Source organism: Eurytemora carolleeae, unplaced genomic scaffold (genome assembly GCF_000591075.1).
Source record: "Eurytemora carolleeae unplaced genomic scaffold, Eaff_2.0 scaffold40, whole genome shotgun sequence".
Classification (NCBI taxonomy): Eukaryota; Metazoa; Arthropoda; class Copepoda; order Calanoida; family Temoridae; genus Eurytemora; species Eurytemora carolleeae.
Window position 1 is genome coordinate 451,674 of NW_019396035.1, and position 26,441 is coordinate 478,114.

General features: G+C 32.0%; 1 protein-coding gene across 1 annotated transcript; it reads left to right on the forward strand.

Annotated features, from left to right (window-relative positions):
• The first annotated feature begins 3,200 nt into the window (after window positions 1-3,200).
• Window positions 3,201-21,034, forward strand: LOC111698542 (uncharacterized). Its single transcript, XM_023468899.1, has 11 exons — window positions 3,201-4,024; window positions 4,886-4,999; window positions 7,238-7,627; window positions 8,671-8,840; window positions 9,887-10,116; window positions 10,464-10,547; window positions 14,414-14,612; window positions 15,270-15,324; window positions 16,382-16,485; window positions 19,326-19,345; window positions 19,610-21,034. Exons 1-11 carry the CDS (start codon window positions 3,973-3,975, stop codon window positions 19,725-19,727), a joined length of 1,536 nt encoding a protein of 511 aa, XP_023324667.1. The 5' UTR covers window positions 3,201-3,972; the 3' UTR covers window positions 19,728-21,034.
• Window positions 21,035-26,441: the final 5,407 nt, after the last annotated feature.

Here is a 26,441-nt window from a genome sequence, read left to right on the forward strand (position 1 = left end):
GGGGGGGGGGTCCAACTCCCATTAAAACTGGGATGGGAGGGGGGAGCTACGAACGAAACTTGTGAGCGAGGAGGGGGCGGAGCCTCCCACAATTTTTAAAAATAAATTAGCATTGAGGGTGAGTAATTTAAGCTCTAAAAGTAACAAATTACTCTCAAGATGTGTAAAAATATTGCCACCTTAGAACTGTAATTTCAAATTTTTTTTAATGCAAGAAAAAATTGACATATAACAAGATAGCAAGTAAATATAAGGTCGATCTAGGATATCTTCTTTTAGAAGAAACAAACTTTTTCATCAAATACTATCATTTAGGAGTTTGCAATTTTGTAAAATTGTATTCTTCTTGGAATTTTAAGGCATAGTTTTAAAATGCATTGTTTTACAAAATAAACTTTGCGAGTTCAAAAATATTGAAATTTAGGCAATCTATGTTCAAAATAAATTTTTTCTCTATCTAGATATTTTTTTAGTACTCGCAAATGTTTTTATTTGCTTTCAATCGGTCAACTTAACCCAGTATGAATATACCAATGTATTGAATTTCTGTTTAAAATTTAAACTTTCATTTCTATTATTTTTTTTACATTTTTTATCATTACATCTCATTTCAGGGATCCATTTCTGATTTTTGTAAACATTTTATTTTCAAAACCTGCCTATAAGAATTCCAAGCAGAATACAATTTTGTTTATGTAAAATTTCTGAAAAATGTCACAAATTTTCGTATTAGTGTTGCTGTAATGTTACTAAAAACTATAATGGGTTTCAATGCTGATATCATGATAAACTTTCTAAGAAAGAAAGAATCATATTCAACATATACTTACAAAGTTGGTTAAAACTTAGATTAAAGTAAACCTTTAAGTTAGTCTCCAGAAAAGGGGGATTCAAAAGATACTCTTGACCAGGCGCGTACACAGGATTTTAGCCAGGGGGGGGCAAGATTTCGCGCGAAGCGCGAAAAAAATTTTTTTGCCCCCCCCTGGAATTGTTTTGTTCAAAAATTTAATTAACACCATAAAAATACACCAAAAAGACTACATTTTTGGATGTTACTAACCTAAGTCTAAAATTTATTCTAAAATTTATTCCTTTGCTCGAAAAACTAACTTTCACTTTTTAACTTTATAAATTTATAAATTTAACACTTAACTCCATCACAGCTAACTAAATCAATAATCACAGCATCATTAAAAATCATATTTTCACTGATAAACGAAATCTTTTCTGAAATTTGTAGATAGAATTTACTTAATCTACATATTCACCAAATCTTTTAAGCTACAATTTTCTTGGATTTGCTTGCACAAACATTTCAATGATTTTCTCAGTAGTGAGCCATAAGTGCATAATCGTTAGGTCTGCTCTCCGTCATAATACATCTTGTGTAATGAAGTATTCTCTTTAGAAGGCTAAAACTTCNACCAATATTTTGCAACAACTTGAACCATTCAAAGGGGTGTATTCACTGCTCCACCCCTTCCCAAAAGCCTATAAAGACTACCGATTTCAAAGTAAAATATATTTAAGTATAAGAGATTTTTTTCACGAAATAAACAGCAAAAAGTCTTCAATATCAATACAGATGTATGGAAGAATCACCAACTGTCATGTTTCATGGGATACCCTGTACTTCCAGGGTGGAGTAAAAAAGAATATTGAACTCATTTATATATATATTATCTTAACATTTAATATTCTATTCCTGCTTTATTCCTCCCGTCTTATTAGGTTAGAGTCCTCCAGGGTAAACGGATCCGAATTCAAAGCGCAATAAAATCGGGTGACCTGGTTTGCAGAGTCTAAACTCCATATTTGTCCAGTTTCTTTATTACTTTCAAGTAATTTTCTTTAATTCAAAGGATTTAATGACAAATGAATTGCCTGAAAGGGCCTGAAAGATGTGGGAAAGGGAATTCATTCGGTGTTCTTCAGTTTCAAGGGGAGGGGACTTAAAGACTGAATAGGGTGGGGCACTATATCCTTGACCCCCTCCCCCTTGTATACGTGTATGCATCAAATTCTTCAAGAGTCTGTATAATACAATGTAACAAATACACATATCTATCTCTAGCTCCCATTCTACTTTCTCAGGAAAGCCTTGTAAGGGAGTATCCAGTATTCTAGTCAGCTGATCAACCCGGTTCTAACCTTACTCCGGAGAATTCATCCTTCAATAAAAACAAAGAATTCATCTTGACAAACAAGTGTCCAGGGTTGTTTATGAAACTATAAAGCCTACTGTTAATATTGGACGAATTCGAAATATGAATAAGAGAGGTTAATCTCACTTTAAAGGAACTGTCGGCGTAGTACAGATCAATCAAAGAGGGACGGGCCCATATTTCAATGGTACACTTAAAACCATTATCTTATCAATACTTGGTGGAAAATATCGTCTTTTATCTAACTTTAAATGTATTCAATTCTGAAGTTTCATCATTCGTGGGTACGGTGATTAATTAAACATTGTAATTCTTATAACTCGGGTATTTCAAAATGTGGTCTGTCACATTATATGTACCTTTAACAATGATTAAGATTTAAGTCATTTTGTTAATTTGAACTTCAAGTCTCTTTATTTTTAGGAGATAAAGACGGTTTGTCACATTTTAGACAGATCAGAACACACATCTTGTCGTCACAATTAATATCCCTGTTGGATGTCACCACTGACCATCTGAACAATTGATCATGAGAATCATGATATTTTGCCTGAGGAAACACTTTCCCCCGGCCCTTATATCTTGTTTTAAAAGAGTAATCCGCGGTTTTTGGGAAAACTTAAAAAAATAGTGCTGTTAATTCTTCAAACTGAAAATCAAATCTTTTAATAACCAAAGCTTTTGGGGTACCTTGAACAGTACAGTTTTTTAGCTTAAATTCAAGGTATTCTTCAGTGCAGTGCTTAGTACAGGGTGTCCCAATAAACATGGGGATAAAGTGACGACTCTTCTTCGACCCTAAAATATATTGTCATTTTATTATAAAAAATACGTGAGTGTATTCAAAATATGGTCCTTTATAGACTTCTTTCCATACTTTTTATGACCATAAATCCATGACCGAAAATTATAAAACCATTTTATAATTTTCATAATATTTTCAAAAAGTTATTTGTTGTATGGGCGTTGGACATCAATTATCAATTTTAATCTTTAGTAAGAATCTAAAAAAAACTTCTTATTTAATTTTATTGTTAAACGTTTTACAATACGAATTTTAACTGTTCCTAATATTTTCCCAAATTTCTTGAATATTGCAGATGGAAATTAAGAAACTACTTAAAAATAATTAATTCCCAGTGAGTAGTAATGAAAGGAACAAAGTGCTTTAATAGGATTCCATTACCCACTAATTGGCTCAATTTCCGGCTCTAATAATAGAATTTTTCCAAATACCTTTCTCTCAATTCTCTCTCAAACAAATAGAGTAAAAACAAAAAATTGATGTGGAAAATACGCAGGTTAAATTTGTTGAAAAAATAAATGAATTTCAGGAGTTGTTATAAAAATTTTCCTTAAAATGATCCAGGATGTCTAATGCTTATTCAGTTAGAAGAAAGCTATGATAGAAAATTGTCAGCATAGAAGAATCCTTTAAGGCTTCAGCACAGGAATATTCAGTTTACAAAATGTTCCCAGAAAAATCCGGATCTAATAGACAAATCCTATGGATGAAAACATTACCAAAAAGATGATATGCTCTGAAAGAATAATTCTTGGTGAGAAGATTACTCCGGTTCGATTTAATACTGGCTCAGAGCTCCGGTATATAAATGCATTGGTAGAAAATACATATATAGAAATATTCTTTGGGAGAAAAAATGCCACGATAGAAGATTGCTCCGCTAAAAGAATGCTCCGTTGAGAGAATGCTCCGCTAGAAGAATTCTTTGCTAGAAGAGTGTTCCGCTAGAAGAATAATCCGCTAGAAGAATGCTATTTTGAAAGATGCTCCGTTAAGAAAATGCTCCAGAGATCCTGGAAGAAATATTTCTTCTCTGGATCTACTGTGCCAGGTAAGATATACTTGTTGCTCCACAAAATATAGCAGTTAAGAGATGACTAAAAGATCATCCCTGATCTTTGGGAGAATTTGTAGCATTCATTTGTTAACCTACTTTTAGAAATGTAATTCTTGAATTGAAGCAATATTTACAATATTACTACTAAAATTAGGCGGACTAATGAATGCTGCAAATCATTTCTAAGATTTAAGACGTTCTTAAAGTCCTTCTCTCAACTGTCATGTTTCGTGTTGCACCCTTTATTTTGCAATTTTATTTTTAGTTTCTTTTCTTTGAATCAGTGAATTGAATAAACAATCTTAAAGAAAATTCAAAACAAAGAAATCTTCTTAATCGCTAGACTTTCTCTTGTGGTTTTAAATGCAAATTTTTCTTTAAAATTGTGAATATAATGTTGATTTTACAGCTTTTAGGGATGCAACAAAATTAAAATACTTTTTCTGAAGAAGTTTTCATTTTAACAAACTGGAATAAAAACATGGATTAAGATTATTTAAGATAATTAATTTTTAATTTTTATACCGTTTCAAATTTATATTAATCGGTGTGATTTTCCGCTCTGGAAAAAAAAGGATCCAGGTCTTGAAGATTTATTTAAGATTCAACAAAAGAAAAACTTTTTGAAAGTATTTTCCTTTTTTTCACCAATATTTTGCAACAACTTGAACCATTCAAAGACAAGACCATTTTTGATAATCTTTTTTTTCAATAGTTCAGATTTGAGATTTTAGAGCAAAGGATTTTTTTTTGCAGTTTTTGGTTGATTTTTTGCCTTTGGATATTTTTGTGGATACGGATCCAGAAAGCCAAAATATTGCGAATCCATTTTCTAAGCCATTTCTATTTGTTCAGGGGATCCAGTGGTTGTAGATGAGACCGGAGTAGATATCATCCAGGCTTTGGATATATTCTCTCCTGTTCAACCCTCTCATTCTTCTCCAGGCTCTCGTAGAGCCATCCCACCAGGTTAGATCTTCTATATATAAATTTGGCTTGTCTGTCTGTTTGTCTGTTTGTTTGTTTGTTTGTATCCAATAAACGTCAAAACGGCTGAACCGATCGGGCTCAAATTTTTTGTGGGGCCTCACGGAGCCCCAGGGAAGGTAATTTGAAAATAAGGAATTTTACTATTATTTTACTTTTTCAAATGAAGTTCTTGTTTTTCCCAGATAAAAAAAAAGTTTGAAAATTGATTTCGAAACACCTAATTTTTAAATCATCTAAAAGTACAAAACAGTTAATTATTTATAATTTTAAATGTTTTACCATTGCTTTTTCTGTCTAACATTGTGTTGAAATGGTTAAAACTTTAGGGGGAACGAACTCGATGAACAAATGCAGGACACAATTGTTTTGGATTTTAAAAATCGTTTTGGCGGATTTCAATTGTCTGTACAGTGTACACTTAGAAAATATTATGTGAACATTTTAACGTTTCTTGTCTTAATTGAAATACGATAAAGGTGTATCGACACTTGAGGTGTTAATCGCAACCACTTTGTACTCACTCAAACCACATTGAAGTTCGAACAAATTTCATTTGTATTCAAATTTGTACACTTCAATTATAAAAGTCTAGAGTTTTGTTTTCTATCCCTTTTCTGATATTTTATAGGAAACTCTTTATATTTTAATTTTATCAAATATTATATTTGCTGGAAAGAAAAACAGAGATATTTTCTACAGAAAACTTTTCCAATTGAACATATTTCAAGAATTATTAATGTAGAAACTTAAATATTCTGTAAGTCTTTATCCATGTTTTACAAAACTTTAATTTTTCTTCTTATTAAAAATTACCATATTCTGATGTTTGTTGGAGAAAATATTTTTCCTTGATATTGTTTTTAAAAGATTGAAATATGCAATTTTCTTCATCTAGGATTTTAAACAAAATTGTCTTTTACATAATTTAAATATTTTAATTAAATTATTAGGCAAAACATTTATGTAATAATGTTATCTAGGCAAATTCCTCATAGTTAACTTTAAATCCATGGCTTAAAGGGACAGACCGGCTATGTAAGATAGTTGAACTGAGTATGCAGTGTTGTGGAAAGTTTCTTTAGGATTCATATGAGACATATTAAACTTTTTAAAGATCTGTAAATCCTAAGTTTGAGCGCAAAGTCGACGTTCAAAACTCCTACTTTGGCTGTGGATACGTTTTCAGAATCGGTTTTTTTAAATCATTAAATAACGACGACAACAAATGAAAATAAAATTCTACAGTAAACTAATTAGTTGTTTAGGAACCGGTTGAGAAAATAAAAATTAATCTTATCATCGAAATTAAGCAATCTTGTTCAATTTTTAGTTTCTATTTTCTCATTATTCTAGTTTCCCATTATTCACAAAGATTTTCTGCAGATTTTCTAGAATTATTATTGAAAAGACGACATTTGAAGAATTTTAGGAAATCTGCGAATAAATTCAAAGAACATAAGAAATTCAATATAAGAATGCAAACCAAATAATCGATTTTAGCATTGATTTATTGGCAAATTTCTTTTGAGAAATATGTTCCCAACCATCTAATCAGATAACTGTATGATTTTTACTTTATTTTTCGTCGTCGTTATTTAGTAATTTTTAAAAAACCGATTCTAAAAGCGTATATCCACCCCCAAAGTAGGAGTTTTGAACGTCGAATTTTCGCTCAAACTCAGGATTTACAGATATTTAAAAAGTTTTATATGTTTCAAATGAATCCTAAAGAAGCTTTCCACAACACTGCATACTCAGTTCAACTATATTACATAGCCGGTCACTCCCAGGGAGTAAGAAATATTCCTTACTCCCTGGTCACTCCCTTTAAATGATGAGCAGCCGCTCCACGGCTCACCGCTAACTGTATCCGCCCCTGCTGACGGCTTAAAGGAGCTGTCGACGTAGCATCACTTGACCCTTTAATGAAATACCTACCATTTAAACCTTTATCTCATACAAATTTTTAATTTATCCTTATTTTTCCAAACATTGATTAAAAGTGACTTGCGAATCCATTCAATAAAGGAAATTTAGAAAACTTTTTCCTTTTTTGTGACTGAACAACGACGAGAGACAGCTTTGAAAGGTGTCTTAATCCAAATTAGGTTTTAAAAAAGTTTCTCGACATAAAGGTTCTTGATAAATTTGTTTACTCCCCAAAAACTTGTAAGTGAAATCTTTTTTAATGATAGTTTTAATTAGCGAATTGTTTAGGACTAAAAAGAGATGATGATTTCCATAGTCCTGGGGTTGGTGATTTAGCTTTACATAGTCCTAGGTTCTCTAGTCCACGACCTCCACCTTGTCCTTCCAGACTTCAACCATGTCCTCCCCGACCTCCACCCTGTCCGTCCAACCTGAAGGACAGGACCTTGAACAAACTGCTGGACAAGCTGTGTGAGGAGAACCCGGAGAGAACTAATTATCTCCGGAAGAAAAATTGGTTTAACGGAAACAAGAATTCTTTATCCAAGCAGAAACTCGAGGCTGTGAAAAGAGGAAAAGAACGAGTGAAAGATTCTTGTTTTATCCCGGAACCTTCTCAAGGTTCCACCAGATCTTCCAACCCGATATCTGGTCTCAAGTTAGAGTCGGAACCACAAGGAAAGAAGCCTAACTCAAATGTTTGTTTAGCAGATAAGAATTGAATTTTGAACAATTTTCTTATTGAATACAGAATTGGGGAATATAATACAGGGTGGGTCACTAAAAAGAACAATGTACGTATCATACTAAAATTTTTTTTTTATTTTTTTCCAACCGATCCGATCCGATCCGAAATGTAGTCTTTAAAGGGAGTGTATAGTTTAGAGTGTAGTGTGTAGAGTGTAGAGTGTAGAGTGTAGAGTGTAGAGTGTAGAGTGTAGAGTGTAGAGTGTAGAGTGTAGAGTGTAGAGTGTAGAGTGTAGAGTGTAGAGTGTAGAGTGTAGAGTGTAGAATGCAGAGTGTAAAAAATAAAAATGAAATCTTATTGCAGGGGATGTCAGTTTACAAACCGCGATTTGACTGATTTCTAGCACTGAGTGTTAGAAATTATTAGTTATTCTTTTAATGATACTTTTTTTTTCGTAAAGTATACAGTTCAATATTGTTTTGAATTGCGGTTTGTACTCAAAACGACAATTGCCAAGAAGGTTTCTGTCGATAAAGCGACAATGATTCCAATTCGGAAATGGAAAACCTTGCATCCTCTTAAAAATGGTCTGATTTTTGATATGAAAATGTTCTTTAAAAACTTAAATTCAGAAAACTATTTCACAATTTTTCTCATCATGCTTAATCTAGTTTAAAGTTTTAATTATCGACTTTTGCTCTGGATATGAGACAAGATCCTTAAACACAATCTGAAAAGGAATTGAGATTTTTGCCACAAATTTCTAATTCCTATATATTTGCAACCCATTGTCGTAGACCTTAGATATTTCAAACTATGAATTCTGTTAGATTAAATGATACATGTTTAAAATATCAAAGGATTACATCAAATACGTAGGGGGTTAGAACATTTCAGTTTGTGGCAAAGACTCAATTCCGTTTTTGACCATTTCTAAAACACATGGAACTAATGTCCCCTGGATTGTTGTCAGCAACACGCAGCTTTTTGTATGATTTATTAAAAGCTGAAAATAAATTGGTTTCTGAGACAGATTTGTTCTCCGGGTATAAGAATGCTCTAACCTTCACTGGTACCCTGAGTGATGAGTTGGGAAGATTCCTCCCGGCTTCATTCCTTTTCCCCCAGTCCTATCCTACAATAGGAATACATCAATCCACGGGATGGATTACAGTCTCCGTATTAGATATACACACACTACAGGTACCATCTATAGGGTGGAAGGAATTAAGCTTTTGCTAAAAACTCAATCCTTTTATCTTCGCAACCTGATGGTGTAAACCTTTATCTTCGCAACCTGATGGTGTAAACCTTTATCTTCTCAACCTGATGGTGTAAACCTTTATCTTAGCAACCTGATGGTGTAAACCTTTATCTTAGCAACCTGATGGTGTAAACCTTTATCTTAGCAACCTGATGGTGTAAACCTTTATCTAAGCAACCTGATGGTGTAAACATTTATCTTAGCAACCTGATGGTGTAAACCATTATCTTAGCTTTTTTTGAAAATATATTTCGGTTTGGGTTGACCCTAACGATATAATAACCATCAAAATCAATATTAAATAATGTAAAATAAAATCACAAAAAAACTTTATGTTTAAAAAAAATTGGTTGTCAAATGAAAAAAAAACCTTTGTAAACCTTTGCTCTTTGAAACTTACTTTATTATTTGATCTCAACCAATTTATATTTTGAATTATCAAATGTCTACTACATTGGGTTGCAAAGATAAAGGGATTTCCCCTCCCTTTTCACAAAACACCAAATGAATAACTGACCAGTCTCAAGAAATTCGAGTTTCGACAAAAAATTTTTTTTTCAAATTGACAGAACCAGGGACAGAGAAGAATAATTAAAATGGAATATTTCCGTATTACCTGTCAATTTATGAAAATTTATCAATTTATAAAAATTCACAAAAATAATAAATGTTTAAAAAAGATTAGTAAATCTGAGTTTGTGACATAGACTTAATTTCTTTGTTGCCAGTTGATTTTCTGTTTGTAGGGTTGGTTTTAAAATCTGCTCATTGTTCAACATTAATTGGGTTTTTTCAACTCTGATGGGAATAAAGTTTTAAAAAACATTATTTGCGAAAAGTTCTTTGCATCTTATACGGTTACTGACAAAGCGAGAATAATGAAAATCATTAGATGAAATAAAAATTGTTGAAGTTGAAAAAAAGTTGATTTACATTTCTTGATTAAATACGAGAAATTTAATATCAAGCATTATTAATCTTTTAGGTTGAAAACACTGGACAACTTATTACGGTTCTACATGGGAACTCCAGGCTTGTTTTAACCTTACTCTCCGCCCTTGAAACCCAGGAGTTTATGTCCGCCCTGGAGTACAAGATACGCTATTGGAACCCGTTCTCTACCCACCTTCTAGTCTTCCATCCTACCCGTCTCAACACAAAGCTAGAAGTACAAAGCTTTCTAGGAAAATGGAATTCTGTCCAAGAATCTCATAGGTATTCTTCATTTTAGAAATTTACTAATTTTATTTAAATTAAACAGATAACTGTAATACTGACTCAACGTTGTCCGAAATAAATATTATTATTATTATAGTGTTATTAGGAAACTTTTTATCTGTGTAATGGCAAATTCCGAAAAGAAACTCGTTGAGATACAATTTCCAGAGAAGAGTTTCAAAATAATTTCTCAAGTTAGATTAAATATTTTTACTTTGGTCTTGTCACTGCACAGAAGGAAAATAATGTAAACTGGAAAAATCGACATCAGTAAATTTATTTTATTGTTGTCTGGAGGAAATATAAACTTTATTTATAATTGTTACTCTTTATAATCCTTTCAGGTTGGAACCTATTGGAGAATTCTGGTATAAGGTTGGAGATCATACAGATACTAGAGACTGGAGCACTGGATTCTTCTATCTCAAGTAGGAAGTACTTTTACCATATTTATGTGTAGGGCCGGTGGGGTTATTTTAAAAAGTCGATTACAGTTTGTAAGTGTAGACTAAAACTGATAATGAGTAGAGTAGATTGAATTGTAGAGTGTAAATGTATAAAGTTTATGATACTACAGAGTGTAGTGTTTAGACTATTTTTTCTTTTAAAATCATAATTCAAGATTTTTTTACTTATTTTCTCAGGTTTCAATATTCAATCATTACATTATTATTACGAGTTAGGCTTGAGAAAACTAAACCTTGTTTCTATATTATATATATATAGTTTTATTTGAAAAAACTAAACCTTGTTTCTATATTTTATATATATAATCATAATTTAGAAAACTAAACCTTGTTTCCATATTTTATAGATATAATTATATTTGGGAAAACTAAACCGTGTTTCCATATTTAATAGATATAATTATATTTGAGAAAACTAAACCTTGTTTCCATATTTTATAGATATAATTATATTTGAGAAAACTGAACCTTGTTTCCAAATTTTATAGATATAATTATATTTGAGAAAACTAAACCTTGTTTCCAAGCAAATATTGTCCTTCTTTCACATTTTAATATAATCATTGGTAAACAATTAATAAAATACAAACTCTTATTTTCTAATATTGAAATACAACGTGATCTTGTATACGATTGATATTTCAAGCTACGAATGTCAAGGTTTAACATCAAAGGTTTAGAAAGGTTTCTTTATATTTTTTCCTTCTCCAGCTTACACACTCACGACACCATATTTAATTTAACTTTTGTTATTTATAAAAAATCATGATATCTCGATTTATATATTTTTTCTATCTGAAATTATTTTCTTTTTTTAATATCTAAAAATGATAAATGTTCAATAAATTTTACATTAATGGGCAACGGTTGAAATCCAAGGAATCGATTAAATTTAATGGTTGAATAAAAATCCACTTCAATGTTCAATAACCTCAATAACACAAACTGCATGAATAAAAAACTAACACAGACTTCAACACAAAAACAGACCTCAACACGAACACAAACACAGACCTCAACACAAACTCAGACCTCAACACAAACTCAAACCTCAACACGAACACAATCTAAGACCTCAACACGAACTCAAACACAGACCTCGACACGAACACAAACTCAGACCTCAACACAAACTCAAACCTCAACCCGAACACAAACTCAGACCTCAACACGAACACAAACACATAATTCAACACAAACTCAGACCTCAACACGAACACGAACACAAACTCAGACCTCAACACGCACACAAGCACAGAATTCAATACAAACACAGACCTCAACACAAACACAGATTCAAACACGAACACAGACCTAAACATGAACATAAACATGTACCTGTACAGGAACACAAGACCTCAATATGAACACAAACACAGAATTCTTTACAAACACAGACCTCAAGACAAACACAGACCTCAACACAAACACAGATTCAAACACAAACACAGATTCAAACACCAACACAGATTCAAACACCAATACAGATTCAAACACCAACACAGACCTAAAATTATTATTATTCACAGTAGTTTTCCACTTTACTATACACTTTCACTTTTATATATAATTAGTTACTTTTCACGGCGCCGCAAAAACTTGTAAAAAATATTTGATTTAGCAAAAATATTTTTTTAATTTTCAAGGATTTTAGGGCTCTTCGCAGCAATCTTCTATTTCAATTGTAAACATTTTCTCTTTGAATACATTGTAAAACTAAAACAAAAAAAGTTCGTGGATTACATAAAAAAATCGTGGATTTTCAAAATTTTCAAAAAAATAGAATTTTGTTAGAGGCAAATTTTTGAAAATTCAATCATCCATAAACCTTTCCTGGGGTCATGTGAGGTCCCACACAAAATTTGGGCCCGATCGGTTCAGCAGTTTTGACGTTTATTGGACGCAAACAAAAGAACAACCAAAGTATACACATTTAGATGACTCAATCTTATATAGAGCGTTTAACGAATAATATTCGAAACGAATGGCTAACTAAAAAATCTTAAAGATTTTTCATTTGACAATTTTCCTCCTTTCATTTTTATTGTCTTTACTCTGGTGCGTTTGTTCCAATATATTTTCATCTTTGATTTAACGTTGACTAAGATTACAGGAAGACCGCAAAAACTTATCAAAATTATTTGCTAAGTTGGCAAATTTTCAAGATTTCTTCTTATCCATAAAAAAATTCCGCGGAATTAGATTAATTATTTTACAAATATATTTTTATCAAATATATATTACACATTTAACGTTAGATATTAGGGATGTATATAAGAGGGGGGGGGAAGTAAAAACTATATATTTAAGGCCTCCCATGGACAGATTCTTGTTAAATATAACTCAAAGGAATTGAGTTTTTGTCACAAACTCTGATTTTCTTCTCCCTATATCTTTGCATTTGAATGTCGGAGACGTTATATATTTCAAACTATGAATCATTTTAGATCAAATAATGATAGTTTGAAATATCAAAGGTTTACACCATCAGGTTGAAAAGATATGGCGATTGTAAAATCATTATTTGTGGCAAAAACTCAATTCCTTTGCTTTGATGTTTTCCTTCCTTCCTTCTTTTCGGATAAATATTTTTACTGTTNTTTGATTACCAGTATAGACCTCAACACAAACACAGATCTCAACACAAACACAGATCTCAACATAAACTCATACCTCAACACGAACACAAAAACAGAATTCAACACATACTCAGACCTCAACACAAACACAGATCTCAACACAAACACAGACCTCAACACAAGCTCAGACCTCAACACAAACACAAACACAGAATTCAATACAAACACACTTCAATAATAAAAATCCACTTCAATGTTCAATAACCTCAATAACACAAACTGCATGAATCAAGAACTAACACAGACTTCAACACAAAAACAGACCTCAAGACAAACACAGATTCAAACACCAACACAGATTCAAACACCAACACAGATTCAAACACCAATACAGATTCAAACACCAACACAGACCTAAACATGAACATAAACATGTACCTGTACAAGAACACAAGACCTCAATATGAACATAGACATAAAAACGAAACGAACAAAAATTTCATAACCAGTATAGACCTGAACACGAACATGAACACGAACACGAACACGAACACAGATCTCAACACAAACACAGATCTCAACACAAACACAGACCTCCATACAAACACAGATTCGAACACCAACAAAGACCTAAACAGGAACATAAACCTGAACACAAAAACAGACCTAAACGAAACAAAAATTTGAACACCAGCACAGACCTAAACACGAACACAGACCTAAACATGAACACAGATCTCAACACAAAGACAGGTTTGAACATGAACACAGACCTAAAACAAGGATTTATAATAAGTTACTCATTTAACAGAAAAGATAGCAAAACAATTAAAAATATTATCACAATTTATGAAATAAGATTAAGTGCTTGTCGCACAGCCAGGAAGAAATTTCTTTGAAAAGTTGCTGGTTTTTCAAATAAAATCTTTCGTAAACTATCAATTGGATGGAGAACAAAGGAATTGAGTCTTTGTCACAAACTCTGAATGTCTGAACTCTATATCTTTGCAACCAAATGTCGTAGACCTTAGATATTTTAAACTATGTATTCTGTTAGATCAAATAATCTAAGTTTTGATTAGTGTTCCCAGTGATATATATAAGTTGTAGCAATAGTTTAAATGTGTATTTGAGTCTAATAGATGTGTTTAGTAAAGCGGAAATGCAGTTTTATCTTCCCGAACTAATCTGTCCAGTTTTTCTTACAATGCAGATTCAAGAATTTAATAAAACATGATAAAATTATAGGTTCGGAGTATTGTATTGCTGTAGAGAGGAGGGAGAGCTACCAGTTCTAACCCTGGAGCTAAGTGATCTACCAACCAGACTTCCAGATCTAGGGAATAGATTTCTAATTCAGGTTGGGAGTTCTCTAACCTTGTCTTCTCCTAGTCTCAACCTTGCTACATGGACCAGATCCGTCCTTCACTCTGCTTCATTCTTCAAGGTTAGGCCTAATTTTTTTTTTAGCGATTTTTTTTCGATTATTCAAAATATCTTAATTAATGTATTTAGAACATTTAGCTCACGCACCTCTGACCTAAAGTCTGACCGCGTCAACCTTGTTGAACCGGCTAGTCCTATTGAGTGTCAGCTTTATTTACCCAATGTCCGGACGATACAGTACAAACTGGGACCGGAAAGGTTGACCCGGCTCGGAAATTCTAATGTACTAGGGCTGCCCGTGAGCTTGAAAGGAATTGAGTCTTTGCCATAAACTCTGATTTTCTTATTAATATATATTTGCAACCCAATGTCGTAGACCTTAGATATTTCAAATTATGAATTCTGTAAGATCAAATAATCTAAGTTTGAAATATCAAAGGTTTACACCATCGAATTCAAATAGAGATTAGAAACTCTAAAGCTTTTGGCAAAGGTTCAATTCCTTTAGATGTCCATAAGTAAGTTCATATAATTCTTTTGCATTTTCTTTTGCATCTTTAAACTAAACTTTAAAGTTACCAAATAACGACATCCTTAAATGTTCAATTTTTAAAATTATTTCAATTTTCCCAATGTCCTATCCGCAGTGCTTCGTCCAGGCCTGGTCAAAGGTCATGATATCCTTCACTTTAGAAATAATTTTTTTTTAAATATTTAGATGAGAGATGATGTTGTGGATTATCGGCTCACCTCCTTCCATATTAATAATAAAGGTAAATTTGATATAAATAAAAATATATATATATATATATATTGAATATATATTTGGACTCAGCTAACTATAAATAATATACTTAAAACCAATATAAGAATATTAGGAAGAACTTTTTATATTTCACATTCAATTGAATTAATCCAACAAAAATGGGATTATTCTGGAGAAACCTATAAAAAAATTCCTTTTGTTTGAATAAACAAAATTAAAAAAAAAATTTTTGTTTGGTTTGGTTTGGTTTGAATGCAGAGACTACATAAATCCAGAAACTGTTAAATACAAAATATTTACAATTTATGTTCATGGTTCATACTGGGGATTATATTAAATAAGGTTGGATTTAGATTGAACAAAATATACATTACAAAGATATATTTTAGCTACCCCCAGTGGTTTATACTTATATATATACGTAATACGTATATATATTTAGCCTAGAATAGATGTATAGTAACTAAAAGATAGCTTAATCTTATGGATTGTATTTATGTACCCTAGAATAGATGTATAGTAACGATAGGTAGCTTAATCTTATCTTAGAACTACTTAAAACATTTAAGATACTTATCAACATATTGCGTATTTAACATATAAGTGGAGATTTTTATGATAAATAATGGAAACAAATATGACATTATGATATTCTGTCAATTTAGGGAGAAGCTGAAAAGCCTTTCATTCTATTACCTTAAATGATAGATTATACAAAGGAATTGAGTTTTTGCCACAAACTCTGATTTTCTAATTTCAATATCGTTGTAACCCAATGTCGTAGACCTTTAATATTTCAAACTATGAATGCTATTGGATCAAATAATGTAAGTTTGAAATATCAAAGGTTTACATCATAAGGTTACAAAGATATAGGTTTTACAAAAACAGAATTTGTGGCAAAGACTCAATTCCTTTTGAAGTAAAAATTGTAAATAAGTACACACTATAGAACAGAGATGCATACAAATATGAATAAGATGGATATAAATATATTGAAGCATGAAATGATAAAACGGAATAGTTGATGATACAATTCAACTCCAGGTCTAATTAATCTCTAGATCTGATCCTGGTTCGGGAACCACAAGGAGAAGTTTTCCAGTCTTTCAAACCGGAGAATATTCTCCGGGTTCAACTCAACCCAGCAATACTCACCGTGCACATGGTAGGAACATATTTATTGAAAACATTTTAAATTTTAAAGAAAGAGATTACGAAGTAGTCAATATTATTATGATGTCGATCAGGGTCTTCCGTTTTTTCCCGAGAACCAGCTGGTTTAGATTGTCTGTCCAGTCTAGGGAGTAAGGAATAGAAGGAGGGAGATGTAGCTGACGCGGTTCGCCATACCATATGATTATACATGCTTTGCAGACGGGTACTCCATTTGTATATGAAATATTCAGAATAGGTTATTGTATACACAGTAAATGTACATCAGACAAATATTTCTTACTCTCTGGTCCAGTCGGATGAAACTGACTGGCTGGCGGCCGGATGGGATGTTTTCACAAAAATCTGAGAAGTTTCACAATTTAAAATTTGTTTATTTTCAACATTTACTTTAATTACAATTGCATTATGCCAAGTTTGACACTGAAAGAAAATATAAACAAAACAAAACTAACAAAAAACAAAAGTTTCTAACGATCTTTTTTTGTTCGTTTTTTTCTTCCTTTTTTCTAAAAATATTGCAAAGTTTTCTAAATACAAACTTTAACAGAAAACTATTTTTAAAATGTTGGAGTCTCTTGGAATGTAAAATATGTAACCCAACCACAGTGGAACCCAACCACAGTGGAACCCAACCACAGTGGAACCCAACCACAGTGGAACCCATCCACAGTGGAACCCAACCACAGTGGAACCCATCCACAGTCGAACCCATCTACAGTGGAACCCAACCACAGTGGAACCCATCCACAGTGGAACCCATTCACAGTGGAACCTAACCACAGTGGAACCCATCCACAGTGGAACCCATCCACAGTGAAACCCAACCACAGTGGAACCCAACCACAGTGGAACCCATCCACAGTGGAACCCAACCACAGTGGAACCCAACCACAGTGGACTCAAGTATTAGTTAAATAGTTCAATAAACATAAAACACAGCAATTGTGCAGTGCACACAGACCCATTTCACTTGATATGTAGACTTTTAAGCTACTGGTAAAAATTGGATCGCTTAAATATTGTCTTCATATTCCACAGTTTTAGGGATCCCTGTATAATCAATTAAACATTATGAAATATTTTTAAAATTTATAAATGTCAACAATTTAGCCACTCCGGCATTTTACATTTAAAGGAAGTATGTATGGTAGTTGAACGGAGCAATGTTATAGTTTGTTGAGAAATTTTTTAGGATTCATTTGAGTCATATAAAACGTTTGAATGATGTATAAATAGTGAGTTGGAGTGCAAAGTCGACTTTCAAAATCATCCATTTTGATGGTTACGTTTTGAGAAGCGATTTTTTTAAAATTGTTAAATAACGACGACAAAAAATGTGACAAAAATTCTACAGTAAACTAATTAGTTGTTTAGGAACAGGTTGAGAAAATAAAAATTAATCTTATCATCAAAAATAAGCAATCTTATTCAGTTATTAGTTTCTAAATCTCTCATTGTTCACAAACATTTTCTGTAGATTTTCTGGAATTTTGATTGAAAAGACGTTATTTAAAGAATTCGTAGAAATCTGCGTGATAAATAATAAATTCAATATAATGATGAAAACGAATAATTGATTCTAGCATTGTTTTATTGGCAAATTTCTATGAGAAATACGAACCTAAACATCTAATTAGTTTACTGTCGAATTTTTGATACATTTTTCGTCGTCGTTATTTAATAATTTAAAAAATCGATTCTCAAAACGTAACTAACCAAATGGATGATTTTGAAAGTCGACTTTGCGCTGAAACTCAGTAATTATACATCATTAAAACGTTTCATAAGTCTCTAATGAATCCTTAAAAAATTTCTCTACAATACTACACTCTCAGTTCAACTACCATACATTGCCGGTCACTCCCTTTTAATAGATCGTATTTAGACAAATTTTCCAGGAAAACATGGATGAAAACCTTTCTACTAAAAGTTGAATATTTTATCAAAATTATGTTCTATGTTTTCTTTTGATAAAACTAATTTCATGCCCGGGGCAAATTAATTAATTGCTTTTAACTAATGCATACATAATGCAAACTGCAGAGATTACAACAACATATCTAATTTGGGAAGTTGCATAAAGGAGTTATGCGCGCTTACCGCGTTGAATTACAAGAAAGAGAAAGATTAGTATATAATTAGTATATATTTAGGGTTAGGTTAGGTTAAGACTCTTTAAGGGCCAAGCGCTGCGGCTAGGATAGGTTAGGGGGCCGCGCGCCGAGGCTAGAACAGTCTCATATAACATATGATTTCCTTATTGTTTCATTTACAATGGGATTTTCCGGATTTATATTTATTTGCACTTAAAGGATGGCATTGTCCGATTTACAACTGTGCCCTCAAGATATTCATGTTTTTGTTTTGTTTTTGTTAACTTCATTTATTTTCATTTGTGGTTTCTCTGTAAATAACAATTGAAAATTTATCAGAATGAAAAGTCAGAAAAACGAAGTTATCTTCCACATTTTGATCAAATTGAGGTTTAAGGGTACCGGTGCTCGGTTACTTGAAATTACGCTCACAGTCCCTTTAATTTGCAAATGACGCCATCGTTACTGCCACAAACAAGTGGACTTTGGAAAATCTTGTGAAACAAATTGACTGATTTTGGTTACCATAATTCTACCTCATGATATGATCAGTCATTTTTATTTTTTTTAAATCATTTGTAATTTCGGCAATCTGAAATCTTTTAATGGTTCCAATTTGTGTATCTCATTCCAAAATTGCGCGTATTTTAAGTATTTTTAAATAGGAGAACAACCCTTTTAGAATAACGTAGACAGTCCCTTTAAACCCGATATTTTCTAAATTTTAATATTTCAGGGTTGGATCCAGGACTCCAGGTGAATATTAATCATTCCAACCTTTTATCCATCGGACTTATATCGGCAGAGATAAATATTTGGGGAAATTCATTTTTTTTCTTCTTCTAGATTTGAATTGCGATGAAAGTTGGCTAAATATATCGGATAATATCTTTCATAACTCTTCCAATTTGTAAATTTGGGAGGGGGGGGGGGGCTTTACTTCTTGGTTTCTCTAGTTTTCACCTTGGACTGTCAGAACCAGTCTCTGTATATAAATCATGAGCTGAACATATGATTTAGGATTGGGGGCGGATCCATCCTTCTCCGAGAACCAGGAGATTATAAAGAACTTGGTGAAACCTTGGCACAAATGGTGAAAGTGGAAGAAATCGTGAATATGGGCTCAAAATATCCATAGTACATGTACAATTTACTTGCAAAAAATATTAAGCAAAAAAATTTGCTTGCATTTTGTATTTTGTGCGTATTTTTGACGTTAAAGCTTGGAGATAAAGTAATATCCATATATGATATATGGACGCCCTGTGATAAACTTGATTTTCTCAAGAATATTAATCAAAGTAAGCACAATGCACATGGGACCAAGCGCAATCATTTGCCATGTCTAACTTACATGGGTATAAATGTAAACACTGTATTTTTTGCATCATGCGTAGTTATTGGTGCCCAACAACCCAACCTAGAGGAAACTGAACTAAGAGTATTCCGATCTAAAAATGTATTAGATCTTAAAATAGGTTTGGTTAAGCTGGTAGATGAAGTTGGACATAGTCATCTATACTTAGATTCGTAAAAACGCGCGGGAATTAAAAATGCTCGATATTTACTGAAAAACTATGCTCGATAATTAGGTCGGTTTCCTCTGGGACATTTTCCATAGCATTGAGAACTCGATATGTTAAAGGTTTTTAATTTTTTATTATTGTGGGGTGATAACAGAATAGAGAGGAATCAAAGCCATCTTTATTCAATCTTTTAATTAGAAACTTTTAAAATAAGTTTTGAACAATGAATTTATTTAATTACATAAGTTTTAATGCAACCATCCTTTAGTGACCTTTGTAATTAGAGGATATTGATCAAAGCGACTTTCATTCCTCTTTATTCTGATTTTAACCGTACATTGCATAGATTTAAGTATTTTTTTTTGTAGTTAGCTCAGTGATAAAAGTTCCTTTGCATGGCATAATTTAAACAATTTGCCAGCAGAGAACTTTCAAATTTCGGAGAAAACAACTATTACCTAACACCTTTGATATGACATTTAACAATTTAAAAAAGATCAGATGCAAGTATAGTGAGAATCAATGAACACCTCTAGTAGACTTAAAAAGGCCGATTCAGCTTAATTGCTCCATCGAAATGCATGTTTGGGTTTCAACAATAGTTCTTGACTCCCATATACTTATGTTTATAATATATCCATCATATAGTGTTGCCCACAAATGAAAAGACGACTACACGGAACAGAACGTATTTAGTCTTTTACATTCCATGGTTAACGGCACATATTTCGTAAACAAAAAGTGAACTGTTTTCATAACAAAAGATCAAATTTAATCTTCATACACACAGGTCGTCTTTGAAGTCTCATCATTCGTAGGTAATCCTGTATGTACTTTTATTTCTGATATTCAAATATGATAAATATATTTTATGCAGCATTTAATTAATATTTATTCGAAATAAATGTGTCAAAAGCTAGTCAAATGTTATTATTTTAGCGCGCAGTTAATATTATTCAGTAACATTTTTAGAATTTTAAAAGTATTTGTTTTTACCATTTTGGTAATATACTACAGCCAATCTCACATATAAGAATACATAGCAAGAGCGCATGAAATGTCGTCTTGAAATGACAGCAGTTATGCTTCATCATTGGTCTGCACAAAATGAAAGCGGCTGAGATGTACGCAGTTTCAAAGGGTTGAACACGATGTATGAAAATATATCCGTCATAAGCTTTTGATAATTTTTAAGAAACTGCCTTTTATTTTTAATTCAAGGTAAAACAATAGCCCTGAAATATGCAAGACAGCTATTGATTTATCAAACTCGTTTTTCTGCGGCATTTGATCTTGAATATGTTGAGAATACGACATTATAAAAATTCTTGCTATGTATTCATATATCTGGGATTCACTGTAATAATAATAATTCGAAATACAAAATCCATATCAGTATTTTAAATTAAAAGAAACAATGAATAAGAAAATCATTTTGCCTTTTATTGGTTCAACTGCATGAAGTGAAAAATCAATTAAAGATAAAAACTAACTAAAATGGTTTTGAGTTAATACTCAAATAGGGTTGTTAATAGGGCTAGATACGTACAGACTTTTTGCAAGCTGTTTTTAACGGTTAGTTTAAATCGTAAAGTTCTACCGTTCTAGAGACTTGATCTCCATGTCATTGTCCATGATTACCAAAAAAAATCTTAACATCAATGTAACACAACGGACTTAATAGAAACCCCCCATCCTCTTACCACCCTGCAAGATTCACCTTACAACAGAAAAATGGTATACTTGCGTCCTTGGCAAGAATAAGAAAGTAATCAAATAGATTTTACCAAAAATTCGATTATGTTAATGTAGTAGCGTATTTGCAGGGAGGAGGGCAGACCCCCCCCCTCTTAGGTAATCCTCAGCTGCGCCCTTGTAATAAAAACGTGTTTTTTGAGAATAAAAATAAAATATTTTTTTCTATTTTCTAAAAATCGAAATTGCGTGGAGGTTTGAGAATATAACCTTCTTATAGTGATATTTTATTTATGGAATATTTTATTTCATAAAGAAATATTACATTTTCTATGATCATATTTTGAAGATTCTAAGATTTTTTCATGTCTTGATGCTTCGTTTTTATAGAATTTTTATTTTAATATCATTTTTAGTATTTTATTGTCGAAATATTTAAAAATGGCTCTGCTTATTTCTGTAGATTCAAGATTTGATATTTAGTATTCGGACGGAGTCCTGACACTAAAAATTGTTTGTGAACATAATTTTAGTTTGAACTTCTCTAAATAGTTCACTTCTGTTGAGATTACCGTTAAGTGTACAGAATATAAACTCAATGCGTTATATCTATATAACTTTTGTTTGTCTGTCTGTTTGTATCCAAGAAATGTCAACTCAAATGCGAAATGACCCCAAGAAAGATTATGAATTATGAAATAGAAAAATCCACTAATTCATACAGAGAAATCTGCGAAAATATTTTTTTATTGGAATACAATGGAAATATGGCGGCTTGAAAATCAACAGTTGATAAAATGAGATACCAGAAACTGTTGATTATTTTATTTGTTAATAATTATACGGGGTAAAATGGGGTATCAGTAATATTGAGTTTACAGTATAATCCTCTTATTCGGGTCAAATAAGGCTCGGTCACTTTAGTCTCTAAGTCATAGTATAATGTTGTTTTGACGTTTTTAAATCCGAGGGAAAACTGGTATTTTTCGTGAAAACTCTTAAAATGGGTATTTTAAAAACACAAATCAGAGACCAAATCAATACGTAATAATTGTTAATTAATAACTAATCTATTTATATATCTAGATTATCCAGAATCCGTTGTAATTTCTTGTAAAAAGGCTATAAAGTATATGTTTTTTTTCGAAATAGTTCTCTGACAAAAACCAGTCACCCCCCCCCCTGACCCCCCCCAAAAAACCCACCGTTTGGGGGCTCCTGATGTATCTTTCTAATCCTATAGTAGTCAGGATATTGAATAACTTTAGGCGTGTCATACTTGGAACTTAATACATTCGTATGATGATTCCTCAGAACTTGACATTTCTAAAAAGTCCACGAAAAGAAAAAACTGTTATATTTTTTAAATACAAACTCGCGTTACTCTTAAAGGTTGGAATGACTGAACTTAAACTTTTTAATTTCATGGCTTAAGTGCTTAATCCCAAAAATAAATATTTCGTATTTTCAAGATTTTCTTATTGGCCGAGAGCAGATTTTTTTGTGGGTTTATAATTGGAACTTTACAGATATCTTTTAAAAAATACGAATTCGTACATTTTGAGGGATTAACACTTCAAAAGTTCCAACCCCTGTATCTCAAATACGAGAAACAGAATAAAATATTTTATTTGCTAAAATTATGCATTGCACAAAAATAGCCTTCAGGCTTTTTGTATTAATTTACATCCCATTACAATGAAGTCTTTCATCTTTGTAAATAAAAATATATGGTTTTCATAATATTTTAATGTAGTTGACATCTTAGAGAGCGGGTTTAATTGAAAGTTGATAAAATAATTGTTGTACAATTTAATTGTGTTATGATGGGGTATTGTAGGATAAATAGAATGAAACCCGTTTGGAAATATTTATTTAAGGATATTTAAACTTTGCTTGTCTGTTTGTTTGTCTGTATCCAATAAACGTCAAAACGGCTGAACTAATCGAGTCCAAATTTTTTAAGGGGAAACTTACATGACCCCAAGGAAGGTTAATGGATGATCAAAATTTAAAAAATTACCATAAAGAAAGGGGGCACAGGGGGGGGGGCACACTTTCTGAGACAAAAAAAGAAAGTGAAAAAGTGAAAAGAAGGAAACGAAAAATGAAAGAAAGAAGAAAAAGAGAAGAAAATCTAATTTTTGTTATCAATATTATGTGTAAAGGCTTATCTTCAAATTTAAGAAAAATTGAGTGCTTTCTGAAATAATTTTTTTTGAAATTTTTATTCCTATCCTGTCCAGGGGTCCATATAATTCCTTTTTCAATCCCATTTGAAAGAAATGGGGGCAAATTTTTTTTAAATGATAATTTAAAAAAAATTTGGGGGCATTTTTATTTAAATTTTTTTAATTGGGGGCATTTTTTTCAAATTGGGGGCAATGGGGGCAAATGTTTTAGTGAAATTTGAAAATGTTTTTTTACAATTGGGGGCAAAAAATTATTTTTGGATCGAGAAAATCAGCTTTTTTGGGAATTATAAGGACCCCTGATCCTGTGTTGTTAAATGATAGGTTAAAACTTTTTTCGTATTTTGAGAAGCTTATCCTTCTTTTCTGAGATTATTTTTTCTAATAAAACATCGTACAGCAAAAGGTAGCATGGAGACAAATTTAAATTATATACAAAATATGGCCAGGTTTAGGAGAAGCCGTTTGTAATAAACTCAAATCTCTACATATTAAATACCCCCAGTTTCTTTTTAATTTTGATTAAAATAGCTTCTCAATAGCGCTTAAGTGAAAGAAAACAGGCAAAATCTCTATCTTAATAAACTATAATGTGTGATAAGTTAAAAATCTAGTTTTGGCCTGCGCCGCGCTCCCTTATTAACTACCTCNACCCTTCTTTTTAAAATTTATAGCTACGAGCCTGGTAAAGGTTATGCATTCTTCTCATTAGGGTGGCAGGAAATTTTTAAATCTCATCCCAGAATTACCTAGAATTTTATTTTATTTACACAAAAATTGAAAATCCCCGAAATGATCTAATGCAAATTGTTTATTGCAAATGTACTGCCCCCTTCCTTTCAAACAGGTAGTTTGTTTACTGAGTTTACATTTGCGCCCATCACATCATTTATCTTCTTAAAATATTCGTTTAAAGGAACTGATTACTGCAATAAACTAGATTTTTCTGAAACCTATGTCTTTGCAACCTGATGGTGTAAACCTCTGATATTTCGAACTTTGACTGTTAGTGTTAGCAGAATTCTTAGTTTGAAATATCTAAGGTCCACGAGTAATCAGTTCATTTGCAATTTTCAATATATTTTTTAAAAGAATTGAGTCATCAACCTGATGTTGTGAATATTTAATATTTCTAGCTTAAATTATTTGATCAAACAGATTTCTTATTTTGAAATATCTAAGGTCTATTACATTGGATTGCAAAGATATAGGGATTGGAAAATCAGAGCTTGGGCGGTCTCGGAACAGGATAGTTCATATGTTAAGATCTCGGCATAGATAACAAAGATATTTTGTCATTGATCATGTCTAAGATCATGATCAATGACAAAATAGTTTTTTTTTGCAGGAACAGTCTTTAATTAAATTGGAACTAATAAACTAAAGAAACATTAAAGAGTAATGATTTATTGGACTCTATATTGATCATTCTTGATATTATGTTTTATGTTTATATATAAGGTTGTTTTCTATACACTGGGTACTATAGGTATATTGGTATGAAGTGTTTTTAGATCCATTTAAGATCCTTCTTACAGAGGATAGAGAGAAGAGGATAAACACAATCCTCAAACTACGTAAAAGAAGGGAATATCTAAAGAGAGGGAATTATATAAGTAGAGTATTAGACAAGGCCTATCCTTCATATTAAAATTGACCTCAGTTTTCATATTAAGATATTTTCAAAATCTAGTATTTCTAGAGTCTTCACTGCAGTGCAAGTTTCTCTCTGTATATGTCTTAAAACATCAAACTTGTATCTTAGAGTCAATTGGGTGGACATGAAGCGAATATAAGCAACTAGAAGATGGAGGAAGGGAATAACATGAACTGGAAGGAGGAGGAAGGGAATAACATGAACTGGAGGGAGGAGGAAGGGAATAACATGAACTGGAGAGAGGAGGAAGGGAATAACATGTACCGGAAGGAGGAGGAATCGAATGTCATCAACTATTTACTTTTTTAGGTGAACATTTAAAGGGACCGTTCACTTATTTGGATAATTTCAGGGTAAACTAAACAGCCCGTTCGCTATTGATTGGTAATAGTCTTACTTTTCAAAGACAACTGTGGCCGGAGAAAAAGCCGATTTTTACGGCTGCATAGGATGAAAAGATGCATAGATGCATAGATGCATAGATGCATAGATGCATAGATTATATAAGAAAATACATACAAGTTTATATACGGCTGCATAGGATGCATATAGATGCATAGACTTATATAAGAAAATACATACAAGTTTATGGTTGTATAAAAAATTTATATTAATCCTTGACCTATCTTACCCGAATAACCCCCTCCCCCCCATTGCACCTATATCTAGTTATTTTTACCTGTCGGCCACTCCAACCTTACCTAATCTTATTAGATATTGGTCACCTTTATACAAATCTGAAAGTACATCGAAAGTAGGAATTCCAACAATTAAATACTGTG

Bases quoted from the DNA above. Each gene is read 5' to 3' on its own strand.
- LOC111698542 (XM_023468899.1), top strand. From the start codon at position 3,973: ATGCTCCAGAGATCCTGGAAGAAATATTTCTTCTCTGGATCTACTGTG. The intron at 4,025-4,885 runs GTAAGATATACT...CTATTTGTTCAG, and splicing joins CTCTGGATCTACTGTGCCAG to GGGATCCAGTGGTTGTAGAT. The intron at 10,548-14,413 runs GTAGGAAGTACT...ATAAAATTATAG, and splicing joins ACTGGATTCTTCTATCTCAA to GTTCGGAGTATTGTATTGCT.